The sequence below is a fragment of the Capra hircus genome, chromosome 15 (assembly GCF_001704415.2).
Source record: "Capra hircus breed San Clemente chromosome 15, ASM170441v1, whole genome shotgun sequence".
Classification (NCBI taxonomy): Eukaryota; Metazoa; Chordata; class Mammalia; order Artiodactyla; family Bovidae; genus Capra; species Capra hircus.
The window spans coordinates 28,514,016-28,541,488 of NC_030822.1; the positions used below are offsets into that span (position 1 = coordinate 28,514,016).

General features: G+C 53.4%; 1 protein-coding gene across 5 annotated transcripts in view; it reads left to right on the plus strand.

The window, feature by feature from the left end:
- The window catches only part of ARRB1 (arrestin beta 1), a 78,196-nt gene extending 52,203 nt beyond the window's left edge, over positions 1-25,993 (plus strand). For 3 of the 5 annotated variants that reach the window (XM_018059339.1, XM_013969748.2, XM_005689984.3), the window contains exons 3-16: positions 892-952; positions 3,940-3,984; positions 4,720-4,916; positions 6,212-6,271; positions 7,067-7,134; positions 9,981-10,116; positions 11,088-11,172; positions 11,601-11,673; positions 12,630-12,767; positions 14,105-14,188; positions 15,417-15,440; positions 17,579-17,649; positions 18,444-18,495; positions 19,803-25,993. In XM_018059339.1, the coding sequence (XP_017914828.1) occupies positions 892-952; positions 3,940-3,984; positions 4,720-4,916; positions 6,212-6,271; positions 7,067-7,134; positions 9,981-10,116; positions 11,088-11,172; positions 11,601-11,673; positions 12,630-12,767; positions 14,105-14,188; positions 15,417-15,440; positions 17,579-17,649; positions 18,444-18,495; positions 19,803-19,914 (1,206 nt within the window). In that variant the 3' untranslated portion in view covers positions 19,915-25,993. Of the gene's footprint in view, positions 1-891; positions 953-3,939; positions 3,985-4,719; positions 4,917-6,211; positions 6,272-7,066; positions 7,135-9,980; positions 10,117-11,087; positions 11,173-11,600; positions 11,674-12,629; positions 12,768-14,104; positions 14,189-15,416; positions 15,441-17,578; positions 17,650-18,443; positions 18,496-18,642; positions 19,377-19,802 lie in introns of those variants that run through there. The other 2 variants (XM_018059341.1, XM_018059340.1) reach the window with 2 other exon arrangements.

Below are 27,473 nucleotides of genomic sequence, written 5' to 3' on the forward strand. Positions count from 1 at the left end.
TTTTCCTGTTGAGGTGATATTCCATCTTGGGTTCTTCTCAACCCAGGGCCTCAGGCAGCCCCTACCAATCAATCAGAGTTGACATTTGGAATGGAATGTGGTTGTCTTCTTGCTTCTGGACACTGAGGAACCATCAGAGTGTTTTCAGACCAGACTTCCATGGTTAGATTTGCGTTTTAGGGTGACCAGTCTGGCTACGGTGGGGAGAAAGGTCCCAGCTGTGGGAGCTCCAGGCAGTAGATAACCAAGGAGCTGGTGCATAATCCTGTCAGGCGTGGCTGTGGAGACAGAAATCTGATGGAGGGTCAGTTGTCAGCATGGAGGCATTGTGGAGGAGCACAGACCATCTGGAATGACGCTCTGGATTCTAGCTCTGGGGTTCTCCCCTGAAGGCTGGCAACCAGCAGGGCACAGGCTCACAGCCTTGGAGAACAAGTCCTTGTTTGAGTGGATCCCTGCAGGCTGCACAGAGGTGGGGAACACTCAGAGCTCAGTGTTCAGAGCCCCCTCACCTCCCGGTGCCACTGGCCCTGCTCAGGGTCCCCCCTCCTCTCAGGGATGCGCCCAGCACTCCCGCTCAGCAAGCACCTTTGCTGCTGCCACTCCACACTCAGTGGTGCTTGATGTGAAGGTCCCTGCAGGCCTCAGTGTCCTCATCTGCAAAATAGGAGCAAGAACTTCTTTGCAGGGTTTTGGGATAAACAGGTGCTTTAAAATTTATACAAGGCCTTGTTATTCCTAGTATTAGGACTGGGGATCAGGTCCACATCCAGTTAGGATTTCGATGATGAGGGTTAGGGTTGGGTCCAGGGAGTTCAGGGGCAACTTCCAGGGTCTGCTCTGGGGCAGGGGCCCACAGCTGCTAACGCGTTCTGTACCTTTCTTTCCCAGCTCACCGTCTATTTGGGAAAGCGGGACTTTGTGGACCACATTGACCTTGTGGAGCCCGTGGGTGAGTCCCTGGAGGCCGGGGGGCGGGGAGCGGTGGCCTGACCCCTCCCAGAAAAGGGCAGATTGAAGTGGCCCAGGAATATCCTGCAGGTCTCCAGAGGGGCCTGGTGCCAAGAATAGGATGTGTGTGGCTTTTGGCTCTAGTCAGCAAAGACTAACCAAGCAGCTGCTTTCCTCTTCTGCTGAGGGGCCTGTGAAAGGACGTTGTGGGAAGAACAGAGGTAGGAAGTGGGGCAAGCATCCTGACGATAAGGACGATGAGGATGTTGATGACCGCAGCCGCCACTTAGCATGAGGCTTAACTGTGTACCCAACACTGGGGGAACTACTGTTATTACCATCCCAAGCACAGAGAGGTTAAGTGACTTCCTCCAGGTCCCAGAGCTAGTAGATTGAGGAGCCTGGATTCAAACCTGGGCAGTCTGGCTCCACAGATACTTCGTTCTGCTCCCTTCTGATGGCAAAGGGTGGGGAGATGGAAAGAAAACCTAGGGGCTTGTGAAATGGAGGCTGTCTTCACTGACATGGGGTTCTTACCAGGAGGCTGGGCTGTGGCTGAAGGCACCTTCCAAGGACTTTTTCCACTTCAGGGCTTCTCTCAGCCTCAGCACTCCTGAGGTTTTGGATTGGATCATTTGCTGGCAGGGCCATCCCATGTGTTGAAAGATGCTTGGCAGCATTCCTGGCCTCTACCCATCAGACACTGGGAGGCCCCCCATCCCAGTATGGCAATCAGAAATGTTTTCAGACATTGCCAGATATCCCTTTGGGGGGCAAAATCACCTCCGGTTAGGATTCTAAGAACTGTAGCTTTCCTTAAAGAACCTCAATCTTGTCTCTTCCTACAATTTGTTTGAGGGAGGGAGGCCTAGGATTAACCCTAATTTACAGATGTGGACAGTGAGACCCAGAGAGGTTAAATGATTGAAGAGGGACATGAACAAACCCAGGTGAGACCAAAGAAGGTGACAGGTTGGGAGGCTGGGCCCTGGAAACCGCAGGAGGCTAAGTCCAGATGAAGAAAGTGGGATGTGTTGCTTGGGGGAAAAGTTCACAGGAAATGTGGCCTGGGAGCTGTCCTGGGGCCAAGAGGGTAGGACAGACGTGTGGTTCCAGAGCCCAGGTGGGAGCAGATGGAGCAGAGAGCCAGGTGTCAGCTCGCTAGGAGGAAGGTCTTTGTGACCTTGGGGCGGGAGGCCTGGCAAGTCCCTGGGGTCGCTCTGCAGGCTGTGGGCTGCAGTGTCCAGCTCTACTCTGAGTCCCTTCCTGGCCTGGAGCCAGACAGCCCTACTTTTCCTCCCAGCCTGTCGGGTGCTCTCTGAAGCTCACCAGCCTCTCTGCCATTTCCATCTCCCCCATGAATTTGGAGGCGGGGAGCAAACATCCCCATGTTCACCTGTGGCCTGCCCCCCTGTGGCCAAGGCAGTTTCCTATGGGCTGTCTGAGGCCAGGGCTGTTCACACCCATTTGCCTTTAAGAATAGTAATGGGGTCACGGGGGCTGGGCATCACGGGGTCTGGGGAGAAGGGCAGGAGAGATCTGGCTCCCCTAGTACACGTAGGCACCCTGAGCACCATTCAGCCAGTGTTCACAGAGCACCTACTTCATGCCAGGCCCTGTGCTAGACCCTGTAGATCCCAGTGAGTCCTGGGGCGTCATACCAAGTTGATCAAATGACCCACAGTGAGAAAAACTTCTCCCTTACATCATTGAGCAGAGAGAGCATCCTTTGTCTTCAACTGGACTCTGTACTCTCAAGGTCAGGCCTTGGGACATTCTCCATGGTCACATGTGCCAGGTACCGGCTAATACTTTAAACGTATTAATTCATTTAGTCCTCGCAGGAGCCCTGTGAGGTGGGTACTGCAGGTCTGCAAATCCCGAATCCAGAAGCCCCCAGAGCACCTAATTGTTCATGAGTTTGACACAGAATTCATTTAGTGGCAGCCTGGCTTGGACTGATGGGAGGTGACTGATGCCTTAGTTAACCTCTTGGTGCAAGTAGTTTCCCTGCAGAGATTTTAATGGGCTAGACAAGGGATGCTGCCCCAGAGCTGGCAGAAGGCATTAGAGAAGATACAGAAGAGGGACCACATGGCCTTTCTATAATTCAAAACTTCTGAATTCCACAATATACCTGATACTGGGGTTTTGAACTCATCTTCTTATTCTGACTAACAGATGAAGAAAGAGAAGTTAAATAACCTGCCTATAGTCATGAGCTGGGTTTGTCAGGCCAGCCTGGGTCAATGGGTGGAGGGGCCATGGTGGTAACATTCACTGGCTGCTGGCCTTCCCATTTCTCTCATGATGCTTTTGTTTATAATGATTTTATTTATTTTTGGCTGTGCTGGGTCTTCGTTGCTGTTTGGCCTTTGCTCTAGCTGCAGGGCGCTTGGGCCACTCTGTAGCTGCGATGCTCAGACTTCTCATGGTGGTGGTGTTCTTGTTGCAGAGCAAGTGCTCTGGGGCGCTCGGGCTTTAGTATGTCCAGTGTGAGGGCGCAGTAGTTGCGGCTCCCAGGCTCTGGAGCGTAGGCTTAGTAGCTGTGGCACACAGGCTTAGCAGCGCTGCAGCATGTAGGGTCTTCCCGGATTAGGGATCTAACCCATGTCTCCTGCCTTGGCATGTGGATTCTTTGCCACTGTGCCACTGGGGAAGCCCTTGTGATGCTTGTGAACAGACAAATGGTTGGGTTTGAATTTAACATGGTGTTTGGGGCTCAGACTTCCCTGGCGACTCAGACGGCAAAGCATCTGCCTATAGTGCGGGAGACCTGGGTTCGATCCCTGGGTCAGGAAGATCCCCTGGAGAAGGAAATGGCAACACACTCCAGTATTCTTGCCTGGAAAATCCCATGGATGGAGGAGCGTGGGGGCTACAGTCCTTGGGATCACAAAGAGTCGGACATGACTGAGCGACTTCACTTCACTTTTTGGGGCTCAGAAGTTTGAGGTCATGTCTGCTCATTCCCTGTCCTTCCTCCAGATGGAGTGGTTCTTGTGGATCCGGAGTATCTCAAGGAGAGGAGAGGTGAGCTGTGGCCCCTGCCCCCAGCCTGACCTCCAGCCTGGGGCCTTTCTGACTCTCTGGCAGAACACTGGCAATAAGAGAGGCAACAAACCCATCCCTGCCCCTCCCCACTGGTTCTTCCCGTGACGGCTCCAGTCAGCATCAGAGCAGGTGCTCCGGCCCCCTGGGGCAGCCCCACCTGTACCCACTTTGGGAGACCCTTTTCATGTCTGAGCCCTTTTACATCAACCCATCGTGACTGTTGCAAGGCTGGGGGATGCAAACGGAGCAGGAGGTAGGGTCTTATTGTACAGAAGAGAAGACTTATTCCTGAGGCAGTCAAGGGGTTGTCTAAGGTCAGCAGGAAGACGGGAGGTGGGGGTTGAGTGGAACAAGACACTGGGCCTTCCAGACACCACCTAGCACTGGTTTCCCCGCCCTCTAATCTTCCCCAGCGTGCTTCTTCCAGGCCCCCATTGACCCTGTCAGGCCCTCTGCACACACGCCCTGGACTGCAGTGGGGATAGGGAAGGAACGAACCCATCCAGCAGTCAGCCCTCGCCTCCTCCCCGGGCCAGGCACCTGACACCCTTGTCCCAAGGGCAGCACTGCCCTCCCCGCAGGAGCTCTGGGACAGATGTGTGCCTCCGAGAGACTGGCAGGGGAGCCAGTTCCCGGGCTGCAGCTGGCACTCTGGGTGGGGGGCATGTTTGCTACCCTTCCTGGCCCCTCCTCAGCACCGCCTTGCTCCCACAGTCTATGTGACGCTGACCTGCGCCTTCCGCTATGGCCGGGAGGACCTGGATGTCCTGGGCCTGACCTTTCGCAAGGACCTGTTTGTGGCCAACGTGCAGTCTTTCCCGCCGGCCCCCGAGGACAAGAAGCCCCTGACCCGGCTGCAGGAGCGCCTCATCAAGAAGCTGGGCGAGCATGCCTACCCTTTCACCTTTGAGGTCAGGGACTGCCAGCCCCCGGGGCCCCATTCCAGAAGCATCACCTCTAGCAAGCCCTCTGGGCAGGCACACGGGGGCAGCTGGGGCAGCAGCTCCAGGCCATGCAGTTTCCCCAGTGTACCCTGGGGCCAGGGCACTGGCACTTATGCTGCCTGGTAAGTGTCTCTTCTCTGGCCACTGCCAGAGGTGTCACCCTTACCTCTGCACTGCTACCCAGACCCTCCCAAGTCCAGGTCATCAGTGGGAGAAGGAGGGGTCGAGGGGGATGCTGCAGAGAAAGAAGGAGTCCTTTCTGGCCCCCGGGTCACTGCAAGGCTGTCTCCTCCTTCATACTGGCTGCCCACTAACCCTGCTTCAACCCAACTCCCAAACAAGAACGCAAGTACTGGATTTCCCTGTGCAGCCGCCTTTCCACTCCAGGATTCTGGATTTTCAGACCTCCTGTTTCTCAGACTCTGATTCTGTGATTCAGTGAAATCCCCTGACTGTGCAAGTCAGAGAAGGAGACAGTATAAGGAGCCATCCTCTCTGTTATAGACATATGATGACTGCTGTAATGAACCCTTGCAAACCTAGCAGTAATTAAACCTGCCAATTAGAATACAAATGTGTTATTTTACAGTTCTGAAGGTCGGAAGTCAAAAACAGCTTTCATGGGCTAAAATCAAGTGTCAGCAGGGCTGCATTCTCTCTGGAGCTCTGGGATAGAAACTGCTTCCTTGCCTTTTCCTGCTGCTAGAAACTGCTCACATTCTTTGGCCCCTGGCCCAGCCCTTTTCCATCTTCAAAGCCAGCAATGGCCGGTCCAGTCTTTCTCGAATCCCATCACTGTGATGCTGCTTTCGCTGCTAAAACACTGTGATTATGGTGGGCCCACCTGGCTAATCCAGGGTAATCTCCCCATCTCAGGATGCTTCACCAAATTACACTGTAAGACCCTTTTGCCCTTTTAGGTAACATTATCACAGGTTTTGGAGATTAGAATGTGAACATCTTCAGGGGGCCATTATTCTACCTACAACAGTGCACATCATAGAAAGACCTTTTCAGCTCTTGTTCTGGGCGGGCTGCGATGCACTGAAATCCTTGGCCTTATTGCAGGGGCCTCTAGTGTAACATGAGGCATGGCTTAGCATGTTCTGGTGGGGTAAACATGGTCTGTCCTGTGAATTGCCTAGTCTGATGGAAGGGACGTGGTCAGTCCTTAGGGGCCCAGGCCTGATGAACGTGTGTGGGGGTGGGAGGCATGGAGAGGTCGGCGGTGAACGTGACAGGTGTCTCTGTCCTCTTAACAGATCCCTCCGAACCTCCCATGCTCTGTGACGTTGCAGCCGGGACCTGAAGATACAGGGAAGGTGGGTCACCCCCGAGGGAGCATCTCTCTGGGTTCAGGACACTGTGTCCCCAGGTCCCCAGCTCTCTCTCTGTCTGGAGGGTGCTGGAATTCTCCCTGTAGAAGCCTCCTTGTGTGTAAGCTAGGCTGATCCCACCTCAGATAAGCAGTCTTTTCAGACAGGGCGGCGCATATGGCATCACCCTCATCCCCTACACTCAGTTATGTGCCCAGGGCCTCTCCCAAGTCACTCACGCTGGCCTCGGTGTTGGCTGCAAAATGTTCTCTGGCAAATCGTCCGGCCTCACAAACCCTGTGTGGAGGTGCAGTCATCACTGTCTCACAGGTGGGGAAACAGAGGCTCGGACATAGGTGACCCCACGAGTGTTCCAGGCCTCGGAGCTCGGAGCCTGTTTCCTCATCTGTGAAATGGATGTGGTGGGATGTACCTCATCATCTGGTCCAAAGGGTAGGGCAAGATGCTGAAGGGGTGCCCAGGGCAGGGTCTATATGGTTGGGGGTGGGGGTGGTCCTATATAGGGCTGTTGAAAGGCTTGTTGTTATTTCTGGGCAACTGCCTTATTGAGGACAGACAGCCAGGACTCTGGAGCCCAGCTGGTCAGGGAGCTGCTCTGTGGGAGGGTCAGATGAGGGAGGCAGCTCCGCACAGGCTGAGTGCAGGGCTCCTACTCAGACGAGGGCATCAGGCCTGGGAACCTGATATTCGCATCCAGCGGCCTTGTTAAATGAGAGGGTGGGTAGGCCGTGCTCAGCGGAGCCGGCCCTCTCCACTGAGGTCAGCGACCCTCCCCTGCAGGCCTGCGGTGTGGACTACGAAGTGAAAGCCTTCTGTGCGGAGAACCTGGAGGAGAAGATCCACAAGCGGTGAGGAGGGTGCAGCTTCTATCCGTGTGGGTGTGGGCTGCCTGCTGGCAGAGGGAGGGAGACAGGACAGGCACGGTTCAGTTGGAGGAAGACAGAAGTAACAATGCCTGGAAGTGGGAGAGGAGGGGCCTTGCATTCCAGCCTTGGAAACTCCAAGGGCACTGGGGAAGGCTGGCAGGTGGGGAGGGCTTCCTGGGGGAGGTGGCTCCATTACCCTGACTCAGGCCTCAGCACTTTTTCCTTTGCATCACTGTACCCACTTCCCTTATCGCCCTGCTTCTAATCTCTTCCTCTCCAGACTGCATGTCCTTTAATTTTGTTTTGGAAAAAAATCTGAAATTCAGATTGTTTTAAACAGTGAGCAAGATGTTTCCCGGCCAGCTTGGACCCCCTTTTCCCAGTTCTCCTGGGAGGTCATCAGCAGGAGGTTGTGGGGGTGGGGTAAGGGGTGTCAATGGAGGCTTCTGAACAGGGAAGGGAAGTGGAGAAAGTGAACCCACCCAGGGCAGACAGAGGAGGTCTGCCATGTCTCAAAGAGGGAAGCATTTTCCTGGAGAGACACAGCCCTGGGCAGACAGACAGACCAGGCTAGCAGCCAGAAATAGCTGGCCCTGATTTATAGGGTGAGCTGCCCAACCCTGCTCTCATACCTGTCCCTCTCGGGGTCGGGTTTTGCTTTGCCTCCTGGCAAGGCTGGCCAGGGTCCCCAACTCTGCGTCCTGCTGCAGGCTTCCAGAGGACGCAGCATCCTCTTAGGGAGTGGGCTGAGTTTGCCGCCTGGTGGTCATATGATGCATTGCACCTCTCCAACTCCAGTTGGACAACTTACAGCGTGTAGGAAGATGGGACCTTTGTCCCTTGCTTCTCTGTTCCCCGTTTCTTCTTAAGACTTGCGACCAAGAGAAAGGAAGAGGGGTGTAGGTTGTGCTAAGTAGCCTACCTAGAGCAAGGAAGGGGAGGCAACATTGAGAGCCAGCACTCTCAACCTATTGCCAATTTGACATTTTAAGTCCACACCAGAATTTACTAATAATGATAGAGCAACTCACACTTACCAGTTTATTAGGCATCAGACACAGTTCAATGTGATGGACATGTACAAACTAATTTAATCCTCACAGCAACCCTAAGAAGTCAGTCCTGCTATCGTCACCATTTTACAGATGAGGAGACTGAGGCACGGAGGTTCATTTACTTAAGGTCATATAATTAGTATGGGGAGAATTAGGGCTTTAAAAAAAAATGATTTCTTTTTTATGTAGATCATCTCTAAAGACTTTATTGAATTTGTTACAATATTGCCTGTGTTTTATGTTTTGGTTTTTTGGCCGTGAAACATGTAGGATCTTAGCTCCCCAACTAGGCATCAAACCTACACCTCCTGCGTTGGAAGGCAAAGTCTTAACCACTGCACTGCCAGGGAAGTCCAAGAGCAAGGACTTCAACCTTGGTTATCCAGCTGTAGGAAATGGAGGTGGCTTATTTGAGAAATGGGAATGCTGGGACACCACCTGACTGAGTCCCCATCCCCTCACCAAATCTTCCTGGCCCCGTTTCCTCCCTGAGCCCATCATGTTCATTGAGCCCCACCTCGTCTCTGAGTGTCCCTCCTCTCACTGAGTCTTTTTTCTCTGTACTGGCCTCCCTCCCCCTGATGGAATCCACACGCCCGTCACTGAGTTCCATCACCTCTCCATGCCCTTGTATCTTCCTGGGGCCCTTGTCCCCTGTGTATATTTTTACTTAATAGCTATTTGGTAAGTATTTATTATATGGTAGCCAGCACTGTCTTAGATACTGAGAATACAGCAATGAACAATTTAGACAAAAACTTCTGTCCTTAAAGCAGGAGTCCCCAACCTTTGTGGAGCCAGGAACTGGTTTCTGGCTGAACAGGTTTCTGAACAGGAAGACAATTTTTCCATGGACCAAGGTTGGTGGGTGGGTGGGTGGGGGATGGTTTGGGGATGATTCAAGTACATTGCATTTATTGTGCACTATTTTCCCATTACTATTACATAAGCTCCTCCTTTGATCATCAGGCATTAGATACCAGAGGTTGGGAACCCCTCCCTTAAAGGGCTCATACCATTAGCGACATAAGGGATGCAGAAAGTGCTCTTTCTTAGCATCCTGCTGGTGGTGGTTTAGTTGCTAAGTCATGTCCGATTCTTTGTGACGCCATAGACTATAGCCCGCCAGGCTCCTCTGTCCATGGAATTTTCCAGGCAAGAGTACTGGAATCTTCCAGGCAAGAATACATGGAATCTTCCAGGCAAGATCCTTCTGCAGGGGATCTTCCTGACCCAGGAGTCAAACCCAGGTCTCCTGCATTGCAGGTGGATTCTTTACCAACTAGCCACCCGGGAAGCATCCTGCTGGCTACCAAAACACAGATCCACACACAGTACTGCCATGGGATGGCTTGGCCTCTGATGTGGTGGGAGTTCAGACCAGGAAAAGATCAGAGTGGATGGATCCAGGAAGTTTCCTGGAAGAACAGGTGTTTGGCTGAGCCTTGCAGAAGGAAGCCAATGAGGGGAGAAGCCGGAAGAGAGTGTTATAGGTTGTGACCCAAGGTATGCAAAGCTTCAGAAATAGTGCTAGAGGGACCATCAAGCATGAGAGTGAGGATCTAGAGGATGCTAGGGACTCCCAGGATGGAGGAGGTTGGAGTGGGACCAGCTGGTAACAGGGCGCTATGCCAATGTCTGCAGTTTGGACTGGAGTCCAAGGAGATGAGAACCATGGCGATCTCCTGAGCAAGAGAAAGATGTGAGGGTCACAAGGGAAGGGGATGGAGGTGGGGGACTCTGGTCATCGTTTGCTCTGCCCACGTCCACTAGGAATTCTGTGCGCCTGGTCATCCGGAAGGTTCAGTATGCCCCAGAGAGGCCTGGCCCCCAGCCCACGGCGGAGACCACCAGGCAGTTCCTCATGTCGGACAAGCCCTTGCATCTGGAGGCCTCCCTGGACAAGGAGGTAGGAGGTTGGGGCTTGGCATGGGTGGGGCTGCCCTCCCAGGACTGGAGCCTTAGATCCCAGCTCTCTCACACCCTCTAGGATTCCCCAGGTGGGAGCTTCTGGCTCTAGCCCGAGGACCACAGCACTCAGGGAAGCTGAGACCTCTTGGGAGATTTGGGGAAGCCTCTGGGGACTGAAGGGGTGACAGAGGAGGGGCATGAGCCTGAAGGATGCGGTTGACTTCAGAAGTCAGTGTGCCTTCTGAAGAGTCCTGGGTCCTGGCCGTCTCCCTGCATCCCCATCCCCCTTTGAAGTGTGAGCACCCCCTCTCCCTCTTGGGGGCACAGTGAAGGCAAGTGCTTGGGCCAAGATACAAATCGAGGCTTCAGTGAGGTTTCAGGGCCAGGGGCTTGATGTATCACTTACTCCAGCCCCTCCAATGGACAGCGGGGGAAACCGAGGCTTAGATAGCCTGTCCAAGGCCTTATCACTCTCATCTTTATTATTGTTAGTATTACTGTTATCATTACTTTTGGTGACCAACCCAGGATTGTAGTGTGCTTAGTCACTCAGTCATGTCCAACTCTTTGCGACCCCGTGGACTGTAGCCCACCAGGCTCCTCTGTCCATGGGGATTCTCCAGGCAAGAATACTGGAGTGGGTTTCCATGCCCTCCTCCAGGGGATCTTCCTAACCCAGGTCTCCCGCATTGCAGATGGATTCTTTACCATCTGAGCCACCAGGGAAGCCCAGAGCCTAGAATTATTACCTTCTAATTCAATTATCTTTCAAGGTCCACAGAGGAACTTAAGTCTAACATGCCTGGTGGCTTAGCATCAGTGGGAAGTGACTGATGAGCTTGGGGCCAATGTCAGAGTGGCCAAGGCCTGGGGAACCCCAGGAAATGTGTGTGGGGCCTCATCTCCCTCCCCTTCAACTAAAGCTTTGGAATCTTTCCCCTCTCCCCGGCTACTTCTTCCACCTCCCAGATCTACTACCACGGAGAACCCATCAGCGTCAACGTCCATGTCACCAACAACACCAACAAGACAGTGAAGAAGATCAAGATCTCGGGTACCCAGGCAGAGGGCCAGTCCAGGGGACGGGCAAGGGGACTCCTTCCAGAGGTTGGGGGCAGCCGAAGGCTCTCTCTTTGCTAACAGCCCTGTAAATAACCACTAGCCTGAAGGGAAGACTAAGGCCTGCTCTACGCTGAAGGGTAAGGCTTTTGAGGCTGGTAACTCAGGCTGCTTACTGGCCAGGTAATGAGTTTACTGTTGAAGCCCTTCTTCTAAGTTCCCTCGACAGAGCTGTCCTTGAGGGGGAGATTTTTGGTTATGGAAGGAAGTGGGCCTGTTCAGGCTGCCCTTTGGGTGGAGGATGGGGTCCATCTCCTGCAGAAACTCGTGGTGGCCTCTGGCTGTTAGCTGGGGCTGAACATCCCAACTCAGAGAGCCTGGGACCCCTGGACTCACCCACCTTGTTTCCCTCTTTCTCTGCAGTGCGCCAGTATGCAGACATCTGTCTGTTCAACACAGCCCAGTACAAGTGCCCTGTGGCCATGGAAGAGGCTGAGTAAGTGAGCACAAGCCCAGCCTTGGACGGGTGGAAACAGCTGGGGAAAAGAGAAGCCCTGGGTCCAGTTACAGGTCCAGTAGCTCTTCTCCACCTGGCAGAGGGTCTGGCCTTAGACTTGCTGCTCAGAGTAGTTGGCCCTGAATAGCTTTTTTAAAAACCACCCAGCCACTTGGTTTAGCTACAAGGAAATACATGCTTCAGTCAGGGTAAAGACCCACTAAAACTAGAATGCAAAATAAGAGCTAGTGAATCTGCGAGGAGTGGGGCTGTGGAAACCTAGATTGCCTGGAGCCTTCTGAATTGGGGTTGCCGCTGCCCCCAGTGTGCAGAGAAGGAAGTGGGGGCAGAGAGATGTGACTTGCTCAACCTCACAGGGCTGGCCAGTGGCAGAGCTGGGGCTCCAAGGCTTGCTGCACCCCAGCTCTCTTATTGTTGTAAAGGGGCTAGGGGGTGGAGCAAAAGTAGGTAAAAACTGAACAACCCAAACACCTTACACACGATGGACAGAGATGAGATACAGCAAGTAAGGTCTTCATTGTAGAACTTAGGAGGTGAGTGATCACTGCACAATTCTTTCAGTTTTCCTATATGTTTGAAATTTTTTCATAGTAATACGTTAGGGGAAAAACAGGCCACCCTCTCTCCACTAAAAAAAATTATCCTAGTCATACAGCGCAGGGCCAAACAGTACAATGAATTTTTAAAAACTTGCAGCTGCTTAGAAACCACGAATGAAGTTGATGGATCACCCCAGAGTCCCTGTTGTTTGCCTGTGGAGCAGAGATGTCCCCTTTGGGTTGGCAGTGGTCTCCCTGCCAGAGCTGGGCCTAAGGGTGGGCCCTTCACAGGGGAGGGAGGCTTAGAGCAGGGCTGGGCTCTGTGTCCTGGGTGGGCCGGGGGTGAGGCTGGGGGTGGCTCTGGGGGCATCTCCACACTAGTCCCCTTCTTTCCAGTGACACAGTGGCGCCCAGCTCTACGTTCTGCAAAGTCTACACGCTGACCCCCTTCCTGGCCAACAATCGAGAGAAGCGGGGCCTCGCCCTGGACGGGAAGCTCAAACACGAGGACACAAACCTGGCCTCCAGCACCCTGTGAGGACCCACCCTCCCTAGTCCCAGGCTCCCGACTGTGTGTTAGTCGCTCAGTCGTGTCTGACTCTTTGTGACCCCATGGACTGCACCCTGCCAGGCTCCTCTGTCTGTGGGATTTTCCAGGCAAGAACGCTGGAGTGGGTTGTCGTGCCCTCCTCCAGGGGATCTTCCCCACCCAGGGATCAAAGCTGGGTCTTCTGCATTGGAGGCAGATTCTTTACCATCCTCCCCCAAATGGATCCACACCCACCTTGGTCCCAGCAGGGCCAGCACAGGCTCAGGCTACCCACTCGCTGACCATTGCCAGGGCCTGTCCTCATGAGCTTGAACTGCCAGGGAAGCTGTCGCCCAATTCCCCCCTTTCCAGGGGTGCCCAGAGAACACAATGGACCACTCCACCTGGCACCCTTAGTCAGTGCCTTGCCTTGGGGAGGGTGACATGGAGAGGCTTTGTGCAGGAGGCAGCTGCTCCTGACCTGGTCGTGTCTTCAGCTGGATAGAGTGTGTCCCTGAGGCAGAGCAAGGCTGGAAGGAAGGATGGAAAGAAGGAAGGAAGGGCAGGAGGGGCTTCTGGAAGGGTCCTGGGAGGAGAGGATGAATGAGGACAGGGTCTGGGAGTCCAGAGAGATGAGGGTGGTGAGCTGGGCTCAACCACATATGGAGGTGTCTTGGAAGGAAGGGATCCCAGGGATCTTACCCCAAGGTCACCACTGCCTCTCTGAGGCCACCCTGCTCTAATGGACACCGGGGGTTATGAGGACCCCTCTTGCCCTGTCTGCTGAGGCCTGGCCCTTCCTGGGGCCTGACCCACCTCTGCAGCGCCTCTGCTCGCGATTCTAGCCCATACCGCTGTCTCACCTGCCCTTGCATGTGCTACCCACTTCCCTTTTCTTCCCTGACTCAAATCCTACTTGCCTTCAACACCTAGTGAGCGCACCACCTCCTGCAGGGTCTTTCCCTGTGCAGGCTCCCCTCCCTTCGTCTGCCCACTGCCCTCTGGTCTCTGCCATCAGCAAGAGAAAGGGAAGCCACCCTGCAGGAAGAGCCCACCCCTCACCTCCTTGCTGGGACTCGGCTCTGGGAGGGAAGGAGCTGGTTCCCAGCGCAGCACAGCCAGACTTGGGGCCCAGTGCTCTGAGTTCTTGCTCCCCAAGGGCAGGCCTCGCCTTTCTCACACACTGGGCTCCGCCTGCACCTGGTGGCTGAGTGGTCAGGAGAGGGACCTTCGGCGCTGCCCTGGCACACCCCATCCTGCCGTGTCTCACAAGACCCTGGCGCACCCCATCCTGCCGTGTCTCACAAGACCCATGAACCGGCTTCCCTACGTCGCCTTGCAGGTTGAGGGAAGGAGCCAACCGGGAGATCCTGGGCATCATTGTTTCCTACAAAGTGAAGGTGAAGCTGGTGGTGTCTCGTGGTGGGTGAGTGCTCCAGCCCAGCCCAGCCCAGCCCAGACCCCAAACGGCGGGCGGGAAGGTCCCTGACGGCCACACCCAGTGCCCCATTCTGCCTACTTGCTGGATCTTGCCTTGTTCCTCTTCCTTCTCCTGCACCCTTTTCCCTTCCTGCTTCAGAGGCTTTCAGCCCCTCTCTTTTCCTCCCCTCTTTCTCCCCTCCCCCTTTTCTTCTTCCTCCTCTTTTACCTCCTCCTCCTCCTCTTCCCTGTCCCTGGTCTGGGCACATGGGAGGTGGCGGGAACTTCCTAAGAGTCTGTGCCGTGGGGTTTCCAAGGGGTGCTGTGCCCCTCATCACATCTCAGGGCACAGCACCCACCATACCCCCACTTATGCCCAGGCTGATCTGCTGGGGAAGCGGCTCAAGGAGCTCAGAATCCCAGAGCTGGGTTGAGGGTGCTCTGACTGTCCCATTTCACAGACAGGGAAACAGAGGCCAAAACAGTTCCCCACACATTTCCCGAAATCTCCTTCTCTAACCTCAGGTCACAGGCTGGGTGCTGGGGTAACGACAGTAAACCAAACATATTCCCTGATCAGAGCAGAGTCGGGTGGAAGCCCAGAAAGAACTCGCGCTTTTCCCCATATACTGAGCCAATAGGTTGTTGTCAACCTAGAATTAGGATTTCTAATTTGTCAGAGGAATTTTTTTTTTAATTCATAAATTTCTTTGAAAAGATTGGAAAGCTAGTAGCATTAGACATCAAGTCTCCTTTATTTTTAGAATAATGCCTCCTGTGGTGGTGGTGTATAATACTGGCCATGTATTACAGGGCATCTCAGAATTGCAGATCTCAAATCCTGTGTCCTCTGACTCTTGCAAGACCCTGGGGTCTTGTGCCTCAGGCTCCTTCTTGAGGCATCCTCAGGACATCCTAAAGTACTTCCTTCTGGCATTGGGTAGCCCCAGCTTTCCCCAGAGCCGGCAGCACAGGGCTGAACTTGTGTGTCTCCTTTACAGATGAGGACCGTGGGGCTGCCCTCGCAGGGAGTTTGGCTGAACTGGGCCTGTTCAGTCCCCCTGGCAGGGCTCACACCACTTCTGTATATCCCTGATGAGCGGTTATACCTGGGGTGGGTGCAGTGTGTCCCTGGGTCTAATCTACCCCAAAGTGTGGTGAATGAACTTGCTTTCTGTTTTCCTCCTCTCTGAACTCTCTCCTGACCACTTCTTCGCCTCCTCTGACCCACCCAGCCTGTTGGGAGATCTTGCATCCAGGTAAAGCCCCTCCCTTCAACCTGATCAACCCACCTTCCTGAAGGGCCCAGAGAGCATTGTCCTGACTGTCCAGAGCCATGGGCCCTGGGTAGGAAGGACTCTTGGCACTCAGTTTTTTGATTGCCAGGCTCAGGCACGTGTGGGGACTAGGACTCTCTCCGGAGGGGCTGGGGGTTGCAGTTTCTCCTTTCAAACCTTGCCCTGCTCTTCCATCCCATCCAAGTGACAAGGACCTTTGCAGACAGCAAAGTGGGCTTCGGTGATCTGGGAGTGGCCCCCAGTCAGTCTGTTTTACAGGATGTTTTGGATAAACTCAGGCTTCGTGGCTTTCAAACCCTTCTACATGAATGAGAACTAACTGCTGGCTGAGTGTTGCTAAGAAGTCCTGAGGAGCTCTGCTTCTGTAGACAAGACTCCTTGGAACCAGCTGGATCCACATGCATTTTCCACAAATTCATGTGCCCCAAACCCAGTGGCTTTGCTTCCTCCTGTCCCAGGAAGCTAATATTGCTCATCCCAAGAAACCTTAGTCCGTTAGGAGAAGTGAAATTAATTCAGTTCAACTTGATTCAATTTAATTCAGTAAGGAGTTCTTGAACCCAGACTTGAGCCCAGCCTTATGAGGGAGACTGAGGTCCCAGAGAGGAATCAGACACACTCCCTGCCCATGATTGCTTGTCACCTGGTGGAAGGAAGGTTAAGGTCCACATTCTTCCATCCATATTCCGAATGGCAGTCTCAATCTTCCACCAGCTTCCATTCTGATAGCTCACTTTTCCAAGTGAACTGAAGAAGCTGTCCTCTATGGAAGCAAAAAACAAAACCAAAGTCAAACAAAAAAGCCACATTGTTTCAATAGCTTTATGAAACCTCCATGTCCCTGTTGAGGGGAAGTCATGACTCTGGCAGGCACAAGCCTCACAGTTTAACCAAGCCTTTTACCTACATTACCTCCTGGAAGTGGTTCTAGAAGGTGAGTAGAGTTAGCACTGTTTTCTAGGTGAGCTCAGTGAGACTTAAAGATGTAAACTGCTCCTTAGTGAATAGAGGGGCTAGGGAAACATCCCTTCCTGGTTGTATAGTTGGTTCCCTTGCCCCATCTTCCCCTCAACCCGGCCCTGGCAGCAAAGTCAGTAAGGTGATGTGCCTGGAGGTGCTCAAGGTTGACAGGGCCTCGTAGGGTGACACTTCCCTGCAGAGTAGAGGAGCTTTCCAGGCTGCTTTTGTCCAGAGTGGAGAGAGAGGGTGGGTGGAATCACCTTCTCAGTTCTGAGTTGTTATCACACAGGGTTAAGGGTGTGAATTAGGGAGTCAGAATCCTCAGCCTGTCACTTTCTTTTAATAGCTGTAGAGCCTTGGACAAGATATGTTTTCTCCTTGGTCTCTGTTTCCCAATCTGTACATTGGGTATAATAGTAGGGTTGTTGTGAAGATTAAAAAGAGTGACTCTATAGTACTGCTTGGTGTAAAGTCAGCACCCTGTCAGTATCTGTTCTTGTTATTATTCTGTCAATCAGGGCCAAGGGCAGAGAAGCCTGGTCAGAAGCACTAGCCAGTAGCACCACTTCTTCCACCCTTAAACCCCCATAGGGCTTCAAGGCTCTGAGCACAGTGTAGACAACTCTGTGTAGACAACTGAGACCTGGGTCCCATCCAGCTTGAATCTGATTAAACTGCCCTCAGCAGTGCATCATCTAGGTTGCAGGGGGCACTGTCATAGGCCCCCCTGGAGATGTTGAGAAATAGGAGAGTGAAGGTGGGAGGAGTTTCAATCAGGAAGTTGGGAAGGGCAGTGGCAGGGGAGGCTGGGCTGTGACCATTGGAGGTCCGCAGGATCTTGGGGCCCCTCTGGAGCCACCCGGTAAGCATGCTCACTGCCCCGTGCCACCTCCCAGCTCATGGGAATTCAAGGAGCCTTCTCGGGGAAGGGGAAATTTCCACTTCTTTCAGGAGCCAGAAGAGGTATCCCAGATAGGCTGATGCTCAGAGAGTGGTGGGACTGGGGCTTGGGGCCAGATTTCCTGCCACTTGGTCCAGAGCTACATCCTCTGATCACAAAACCTTTCCCAGTCCTCAGACTGATGGAGCATTGAGTCTGGGATTGGACTCAAGGCTTAACCTGTCTGGGTCTCTTTCAGCGATGTGGCCGTGGAACTGCCTTTCACCCTAATGCACCCCAAGCCCAAAGAGGAACCCCCACATCGGGAAGGTAAGCAGAATCTGTGGGTTCTTGGGATAGGGTTTCCCTGTCATCCCGCCTCTCACTGAGTCAGCCTTCAGCCCAGGGTCACCCCTCTTCCCCAGTTCACAGGATCTTTTGTGAGGCCCACACTCCTATTTGTATCTCACTCCCCAGTAGACAGAAAGGTCTGGCTCTGTTCTCTGTGGGCTGGGGGTGGTGAGGGTGGTGGGAAGGGCCATGTCAGGAGCCCTTGTCTCGCATCCAGGGACAGTTGAAGGGCCTGCATGGATAGGATGATATCTGGGCACACCATCCCGGTGATATTTCCAAGTGATACCAGACTGGTCATATTTCATTAAACCTAAGACTGTTTCAGTCAAAAGAGACATTGTAGCACGTACTACAAAGAAAGAAAAATGTCCTCATAATTAAACTATGACATGCCAATGACTGTAAAACAAACCGCAAGTTCAGAGATGTGAAAATGTGAGTAAATAGTTATATTAGAGTTAGTGAGTCAGGCATGCAGCAAATGAATCTAAGTTGTGTTGGAGACATGCGAAAAAGAGCAGGGTCCAGAGATTTTCCGTTCCCCTGGCACTGCTCCCTGGCCCTCCTTGGCTCTCCCTGGACCCTCCTCCCTGCATTTAAGCTGATTTGAGGTGTTTCTGAGACCAGGGACCAGCCCTGGCTTCCTGACTCCCGCTTTTTACTTTCCCTTCCCTACCTTAGCTTAGTTGTCCCGGGGTGAGGACCTGTGCCCACCTGCCCCCTCACTCACTTGCCAGTAACCCGTGGGCGGTCATCTGCCCTGTGTTTAGTTCCAGAGCACGAGACGCCAGTAGATACCAATCTCATAGAACTTGACACCAAGTAAGCAGAACCCTGCCTGCAGACGTGGGCGGGGTGGGCCTTGGGAGGTGGGCGGGGCTGCCTGGTTATATGCATTTATGCTAATTAACCCTCAAGGAGCAGCGGTCTAACCCGTCTGCTGAGAGCTGCCTCTGCTCGCCTCTTCAGCAACCCGCTTGCCTGCATGTGACTTGAAGGACCCTCGGTGCCTGTTCCTCTTCCTCCTGCCTTGGTGGGGTCTGTCTTCCTCCCTCGTCCTTGCACGTCCGTCAGTCCGTCAGTCCGTTCGTCCATCCACAGCACCTGCTCGGCTGTCACAGGGCTGGTTTGTGGCCCTGGGCTGGGACCCTCCTACTTGGCTGGTGTCCAGCCAGTGGAATCAGGCTGTAGGGTGGGGAAGGTTCTCGGAATCTTCTTGTTTCTGACTCGTGAGGACCTGTATGGATGGCCCTGTGGTCAAAGGCTGTCACCTCACAGGACAGTGGCCAGAGGGGAGGACCTGGGCAAACATGAACCACCTCCAGGTCCAAGCAGCTTCTCGCTCCAGCTCCAAATCTATGCTTCCTTTGTCCTCCAGGAGATGTGTCGGGTCTTAAGTCAGCCCATGGAGGATACCCCGTGCAGTTGGCTAAATTCTGTGGGGCTGGGGCCTGGAGAGTGGGCCCATGTGGACATGTTTTATTGGTAGAAGGGAGCTCACTGTTCTTAGAGGCAGCCCTTGCCCTGGAACCCCTCTCAGGCACCCTCTTTCTCCACTCATATTTTTTCTGCTCCCCACCCTTATTGGGCTTTGCTTAGCCCCCACCCCAGTCCCGACAGACCCTGTGTATCCAAGATCCCTCAGGGCAGAATGTGAGCTGACATTTCCTTGGAGAAAGGGCCTTTGGGGTTTTCTCAGAAAACAGGAATGCTTCCTGAGGGTAGTTCTTTGGGTGGGGGCGTGTTCTTGGGGGACTCAGAATATGCTGTGAAACTGCTGTCGGCCTGGCCTCTTTGTGGAAATAAGTTCCTCCTCTGGCCCTAACCCTGCCTCACTCCCCGCCCCCACCCACAATTTGATGTGTGCCTGAACCCCAGCTTCTCAAGAGCTGGGTCGATTTCCAGCCCTTAGCAAACTCAGGCCTCCCTCTGGTATTTCTGCAACTGGCTGGTCCCACTGTCATTGCTGGGCATCCAGATGTGCTGGCCTGGCAGGCCTTTCTATCCAAGACCAGTCGCAGAGGCCGGCCTCTGGGTCCTGCTGGGCTGTGCGGGCCCTCGGGCCCCTCTGAGTCAGCCCCCTCTCCCTGCCCTGCAAACATGCCTGCTTTCCTTGTCTTTCCCACCAGCGATGACGACATTGTGTTTGAGGACTTTGCCCGCCAGAGACTAAAAGGCATGAAGGATGACAAGGAGGAAGAGGAGGATGGTACCGACTCTCCGCGGCTCAACGACAGATAGACTGGGGCCGCCCTCCCTCCGGGCAGCTCCAGGTCCACTCTCATGCGCTAGGATGCTTGTTCGTCTTCTTCCTGTCCTGGCCCCCCCCACCCTTTGTTCTTCCAGTTTCTACCAGGGGGCCCAGCGGTCTTCCAGGTCACGATGGGAACCCCTGGCCTCAGGACTGGCCCCCATCACCATGCCAACTGGGCCACAGGCAACACCCTCACCCTCTCACTGCATCACTTCTCCATCCCTCCTCTTTTCCTGTTGACCCCCAGACAGGCCAGCACGGCTCTGGCCTTAGAATTTGACTTGGGATGGGGAGCAGAAAGGGGAAGATGGGGCACAAGGGCTTGGCGGGGTGGGGATGGAGGCTCAAGACACGTGAGAGGATGTGGCCACTGTCCCGGGTGATGAATACAGTTCTGGCAGCTAAAACGTGACCGCTTTGAAGGCCACCCTCCTCTGGCTGGGAGGGGACAGGCCCATGGATAGATTTTCCACACAGTTTTGCTCAAAGTTCGGACCCACCAAACACCTGTCTTCTTCCTCCCTCGTCCCTGCTCCCGTCCCTCTGTGACTGACAGTGACCTTGGTGAAGGTTTGTAGACCCCAGGAATGGAGCAAAGCAGTTGGGCTGACTTTCTTACCAGCAGTTACCTAGTCTAAGGCAAGTCGTGTGAAGTAGCCCAAGTCTATGTCAGTATCATCAGGATGTAATATCCTAGCTGCCTGTATCTTGCCTGTGTGTCATCCGCAGATATGCACAGAGTGCGACAGAGAGAAGGGAGGGGCCTTCGGAAAGCACCAAGGTCTTGAGGAGGTGTCCTGAAGGGTGACTCTGAGATGGGGGTGGGGTGAGAAGATGAGAGTCTGCCCAGCTCCCTTCCTTAAGAGGCATCAGCGATCTGGTGGGAAGCAAGGCTGAAGGGCCAGAACGATTGAGGCCACCAATGTCTTCCTGCCCTTGCAGGTCTCCAGGGCTGGACTGGAAGAGAGCCCCTGAGACCACCGTGCCCACAGTCAAAGGGGGTCCCTCCATAGAAGGAAGCAAGGTCCACTGAGTTGTCCTTACCTAAAAGGAAGGGGGACTCTTTTGTTTCCTTGGGGAGCTGATGACCACCCCCCGCCAATACACACACACTCACACACACACACAGTGGTTCCCACTGTCATGGGTGTGCAGTACCCACGGGCTGATGTTGGTGTGATTAGGACATGGGGCATACTTCCAGGGCAACGGGGCAGGCAGACGATGAGGCAGAAAGTGTTAAAAGTTGTTTTTCTCAGACCTTTGATGCTCACTGCTGTGTGACTTTGGGCAAATTCCCTTCCATCTCTGGGCCCCAGTACTTCACCTAGAAAACCAAGGGGTTCGAGCAGATGATCACAAGGGGCCCTCCCAGCTCTGCCGCCAAGAATTTGTGAACATTAGAGTTTCTGGTCTGGTGGGTGGAGCCAGAACCACTGATTCTGGTCTGTCTGCCACCAGTGAGGATTCACTGAACCCGAGGGGTGGCGGGGCAATAGAGGGCACCTAGCACCACCACCCTACACCCACTCCAGGCTGAAGAAGGGCCCTTCTAAGGTCCCTAGACCGGGCCAGGGTGAGGGGTTGCCTGATGTCAAGCTGTGGCTGTAGTTAGCATGAGCCGCTTGGCCCTAGGGACCAAGTATTACAGAAGGTATTGTATTTGCTGAGGCGTGGCAGGGGGAGGGGAGGAGAACTTGCGATAGACACGGTACTACTTCACACCCTCTTTGGATGTCCTGAAGTTTGCCTCATACCCAAGCAGATGTATTGATTAGCAGGGCAAGGGGATCTCTTCCTCCTTTCTGTCTGTGTCCCATACTTGTGAAAAGGGAGATGGCCAAGTTTTATTATATAAGCTGGATCTCAGCTCTTCAGTTCAGCCCCTCCTGGGATGGACTTTGCAACCCTTTTCCGTGGTGAAATTACCCAGTTCATATGCCTGGCACTGCACCCCCGCCCTTCCCTGCTGAATCTCACTCCAGGGACCCCCACTCCAGGTCAGAAACAAGCCAGCTTGGGACAGTCGCACTCCCCCAGTCAATCCTAGGGTCCCAGCTGCATCCAGTCCCTCCCAGAGCTTGCTGGACAGTTTGTACCTCATTGGGCAGCTGGAGAGTTCATGAACTGTTGGAACAAGGTGTGGCAAGCATACGCTCTTCAGGGTTGCCTTCTGGAACCTTTGGGGCTGGTACAAGACCCTTTAGGATGTGTGGTGATCACTTACCTACAAATAGACCTTTCTCCATGTCCCTAACGCAGTCACACAAAAGCTTTGTCAGGCTGGTTTCTTAATCTCCTTCCACCTCAAAATCACACTGACCATTTTGGGTTTATCACAGTGCTGAACTGAAATTTTCCAGCTGCAAAAAGCATCATGGGCCTACTTAACCTTTTATTTCCTCTTTGGGCCCAGGACTACAGAAGAGCAGTGGTCAAGTTCACTTGGCTTAACCATGCTTGGTTGACAACTTCTCCACTTGGTGCTAAGCACTGGAGACGCAGTTGGGTCAGTCCCAGCCCCTGTCCTCAGAAAGTGGTCAAGGGGAAGTTACAGGGGAAGTAATGAGGGGCCATTGCCTTCAGGGCTCCATGGTTGCTGCTAGCCCGTACGGTGCCTTGATGTGAGTTAGAAACAGTGCCTCTTCCAGGTGGATTCAACCCCCTTAGGAATGCGCAGCTTCCCAAGTGGTCGCAGGCTGGAGTTCAGCCCCACACGTCCCTGAGCTGAGTGCCCACCTGCATACCCATGCATAGCACAGTGAACACTCAGGCTTCTTCCTGAGAAAGGCCCAGATTATCTTTCCAAGCCTCTGGTTGGCTCCATACCCCACCCAATGCTGCAGCCCCTTCTCTGCAGGGCCCCTCTCCATCTGGAGTCAGCCTGTCCCGGTGAACCCCTGGAGTGAAACGGGGTGGGGAGCCCCACTCAGCTCCAGGCACCAGCCCACAGTCCTGGCGCGCTCTGTCCACACATTTGTGACCTGTGCTGACCACATCTCTCCACACTGAGATTTTGCAGTGGGTGGCATGTAGATAGCAGTCTGGGCAGGAAGAAAGAGCATGACCTGAGTGAAAGTCTACAGGCAGAGAGTCAGCTGGACTTCCTCACCTTCCCAACCAAGAGAGGAGTGCAGTCCTTGTGAAGATAAGGACTGAGTTCTTTGGCTGGACTACACCGGCCTCCTCAGTCTCAGAGCCCAGACCAGCAAGGTGAGCTCACTTGGGTCTTGGTTCGCTGGGGGATTACTGACAAGCTGGTACCATATGGTGCAGTGAAGAGTACCCTGGCCCAGAAGTCCACGATGCCTCTTCCCACTGGCTGTCGCTACGCAGCCGAGGAGCCTTGAATGTCTCATTCAACCCCCTCGGCTTGGTTTCTGTAACTGTAAAATGGGACTGTCATTTCTTTCCCACCCAACTCAAGGGACTTGTGAGGCCCAAAGGAGATGAAAATCAGCTCTGTAATCTGCAAATGGCTGCTCAGGCCGTGGGTCACACAAGAAGTGTGGTGCCAGTTGAGCCCTCCCACCTACCCCCTCCATCTCTTGCTCCCGTCTCACTTAGGCAGAGGTCAACCAGAATGAGAGGAGGCCAGTTTGGCTTTGATGACCCAGCTGAGAAAGAAATTCAGACACTGTTCAGGAATGCCTGCCCCCCAGGCTGTGATCCCAGCAACCAAAACAGAGAGACATGGGTAGTGTCAGTGATTGGGGAGCTGGGTACATCTTGGTTTCAGAGGCCAGGAAGGCTTGGATCAGATCCCAGGTTAGGAAGAGCCTCCGGCCCCCAGACCTAGCGGGGCTGAACCCCCCACTACCCTGCTGAAGAACCCCAAGGGTGAGGTGGAATAGAAATTGCCTGCCCCTTCAAAGTGTCAGGCTCCCTCCAGGATCAACCAGAGCTGCCAATTGTCACTTCTTGGTGACACATGGGAGGGATTTGGGCTCAAGGAAAGCCCAGGCCTCTTAACTCTGAGATCTGAGTCCCAGCTGACTCATCCCTGGTGGTTTCAGCAGCCCACAGAGGCAGCTTCCCTCCTGCCAGCGACTGGGGACTGAGCATCCTCCACCCATCCTGGAGGAAGGCATTAGGCCCCAGTCTTGAACTCTCCTAGGGTCCTTTGGACATAGGCCTATAATCGTTCTGATGTTTTTAAAGTCAACATGGACCAAAACAGACTCTCCCCACCCTCACGCGGAAGCCTGCCTTGGGCCTGGCAGTTTGTTATCCTGGCCCAGGCAGCTCCACCACTTGTCCTCCTTCCAGGACTGAAGGGGCCTAACTGTGGAGCAGGATCCCCACCTCTACCACTCCCCTGCAGGCCCACTGCACAGTGGCTCCAGGGAGAGGCCCATTGAAGGGGGAGCATCCTCTCCCTCCACCACCCATCACTCTCTTCCAACTCTTCACCCCAAAAGGGAAGTCAAAGCACAGGTCCCCGGGACCCATGATCCATAGACTCTGAAGCACTTGTTTTCTAACCAAGTGCTGTGGAACCCCTGTATTCCACAGAGCTCTGTCAGGGGCTGCTAAGGTGGGAAGATGGGGTGGAGGCAAAGGCTATGTCTCCAGCCCTCCCCACCCCCTCATTCCTACTTCCACCAGAACAACTCTTCTTTCATCTGTCTTGCCTATCAAGGTTTCACCTTCAAACTTCTCTTGAAAAAAAAACTTCAAACCACCATTCTGAGGTTTGATCCTAGACCAGCAAGCACAGGTTCTATTCTTGCTTTTCAAAGTATCTTCGTATTGGAACTTGCATCACAGACCCAGGCCCAAGCATTTGCTTATTCACACACACAGACATACACGTACACACATGTAAAAAACATGCAAACATTTGATGGTTTTGTAGCTCACCCCCACTGAAGCTCTGGCCTGGGTTTGACTTGGGCGGGGGCCTGGTGCTGTGAGGATGGGTCTTGTCCCTGATATTTTCCCAGGCAGTGTGGGGGACCGTGAATGAAGCAAAGAGGCCCAGTCCCACCCCAGGACTTGTGTCTGTGCCCCAGTGTGACACCTGACTTTCCTGACCTGGGCCCATGAGATGAGAGAGGAGCAGTGTGATAGGAAGAGAAAATAGAGTTGGGTTCCTCTTTGATACACAGCCAGATGGAGGAAAGTCCAGATTTCAAAAAAGAAATGCTGAGGGATGACTTTATGACCAAAGTCCCTCCTATGAAGGCAGGATTCCTCCAGATGCCCTTTAAGCAGCAAATCTCCCTGAAGCAATTCTAATAGGATTTGTTCCCACATTTGCAATCAACTGAGTGTGTGGGCTACAGGCGGGTCCCTGAAGAGAGGCTGGTCCCCCCACCTGCCATCCCCTGAATTCTCTTCTTGCTGGCCTGCCCCTCTGCCCAGGTCCCTCACCAGGGCTGACTGAGAGGGGGGCACTTTAGGGAGACCTGGACCAGCCCTTGACACAGAATCCTGCCTGGCCCCCCCCCCCCCAGGGAATCCCAGGTGAAAATGTGAGACTTAGGACACAGCAAGCCACGTGGCATGGGAGGAAAAGTGCCAAGTGCTATTCTGTGTTCAGTCCAAGTGTGCCCTTGAGGTCCTGACGTCAGTTCCCGCTTGTGTAAGGTGGAGATAGTGTCAGGCTTTGCCCGCCTCAGAGGGATTCCTGCAAGGGTCATGGGAGAGGTGGGTACGGAGGGGGACTCACAAACTCAGGATGCATCATGGCCTGCTCTGCAGATCGAAGAGCACTTGGGATCCGTGTAGGATGACATCTTCCTGGAGCATTTCTGCTCAGTGTTGGGGTCCAGCCACAGTTACTGGGGGAGGGGGCTGCCTCTTCCTTCCCAGTGGGAACCGGTGCTCAGCTGGGGCGTGGGGAGTGACAACTGACTGAGACTGGTCTCCAGGTCTGTGGTCCTTCTGTTAAGTGATTCTTTCATGATACCCTTATTTCTGGGCCATCTTCCAGGTTCATCTGTTGTACCTGTGGCATTCCTTATTATGTCAGATAAGTTATTACAGTTTATGGACTCTTAACAGGACAAACGAACAAAAGAACCATAAGTAGGAGACCATTAAAGGTCTTTTGTGACAGATGCCGACTGTGCTTTTATTTCTGTCTCATAAGCCCACGGCAGGACATAGGCCAGAAAATGCTGTTCGGCCGCCCTGGACTGGCTGGGTCTGGTGTTAGCTCCTACTCGAACTGGGCTCCTCACGGCTTCTCCTCCCCTCACTGCCACGTAGCAGCCTTAGGGCCTGGTGAGCTGACCCGTCTCAGACACCACTGGATCCCGTGACTCCTGCTTTGCTCCTAGGATAAAGCCATCCTGTCTTCTCTTCGGCATTTCTGGCCTCTTCAGCTGGAGTCCTGCCCCAGTCCCAGCCTGGTTCTCGTTGAGGTCTCTTCTCCTGCTCTGTTGGATCTTCCCAAAGTCACTTGGATTTTGTATGACTTCCCCACTGCCTGTTTCAAAAGAACTCCTGGAGGAGTGGTGGTACAGGTGAGGAAGATTCAGAGTCCTAAATGACAGGATAGTGTATTCATATGAAAGGAAGGTGCTGCTGGATTACAAGATGATAATTCTAGGAAATTGGTCATATATGTGAAACAATATTTTTTTACACTCCTGTAAAATAATGTGTAGTTTAGATCAGTGCATTGCCCTCCTGGTTGGCCAGAAGCTGGTCTATTTCCTCTGACTCTCTCTTCCAGCTAGAGAAGGGTGGTGGAAAGGCTGACGTGTGAGTCAGGAGACAGGAGCTAGAGCTTTGATTCTGCCCTCCCTCTTGGACTGTGTCAGTCCAAGTCCAGATAAACAAAGTCTATGCCAGTATTTACAAAGAAACTGGTTATAAAAATGTTGCAAGAGTTGAAAAGGGCAACCCAGGTACAATAGGAAATGACTACCGCCTGTAGGGTGGAAGGACAGGGAGAGGAGGTGGTGTTACTGAGCCAAGGACCAAGGAGGCCCAGCAGGGATGTGGAGGGAGAGGGTATCTGGTGAATCCAGACCATAGAAGGAAGACCTCTGTTCCTTGGGGGGGTGGGGGTGGGGGGAGGAGGGGGGCGGGGGATGCTTCCAAAGCAGAGAGAGTAGGAGAAATACTCTGATTTCTTCTCTCCTGCACTCCTATTGGCAGACTCTTAATTAGAAGCTAATATTCACAGAATTGGGGAAATGTTGCCTGCAATGGTCAATGCCTTACAATATAGAACAGGGGAAAATCAGGAGATTAGACCTGAGACCAAATAGACAAATGACCAGCTCTTTAAATCTCTCATCAAAAAAACAGAAATAATCCTATTGGCCTGGATACCACCATTTAGGAGCCCTGACACCTGAGCAGGAAGAGGGGTTTACTACTGTCTCTTTAGTTTTGAGCTTTTCTCCTTCTGTCACTGTCTTCATGGTATTTTGAGACTTCATTTCTCTTAGTTTTTTAAAAATTTCAGCATAGGTGTTTCAAATTCTGATCGAGACAAAGTCCACTAGAACCTGTCTCTCCTCCTACCGATTACATAAAAACTCTGGACAAAAATACACAACACAACTACCTAATGACGCTGAAAATC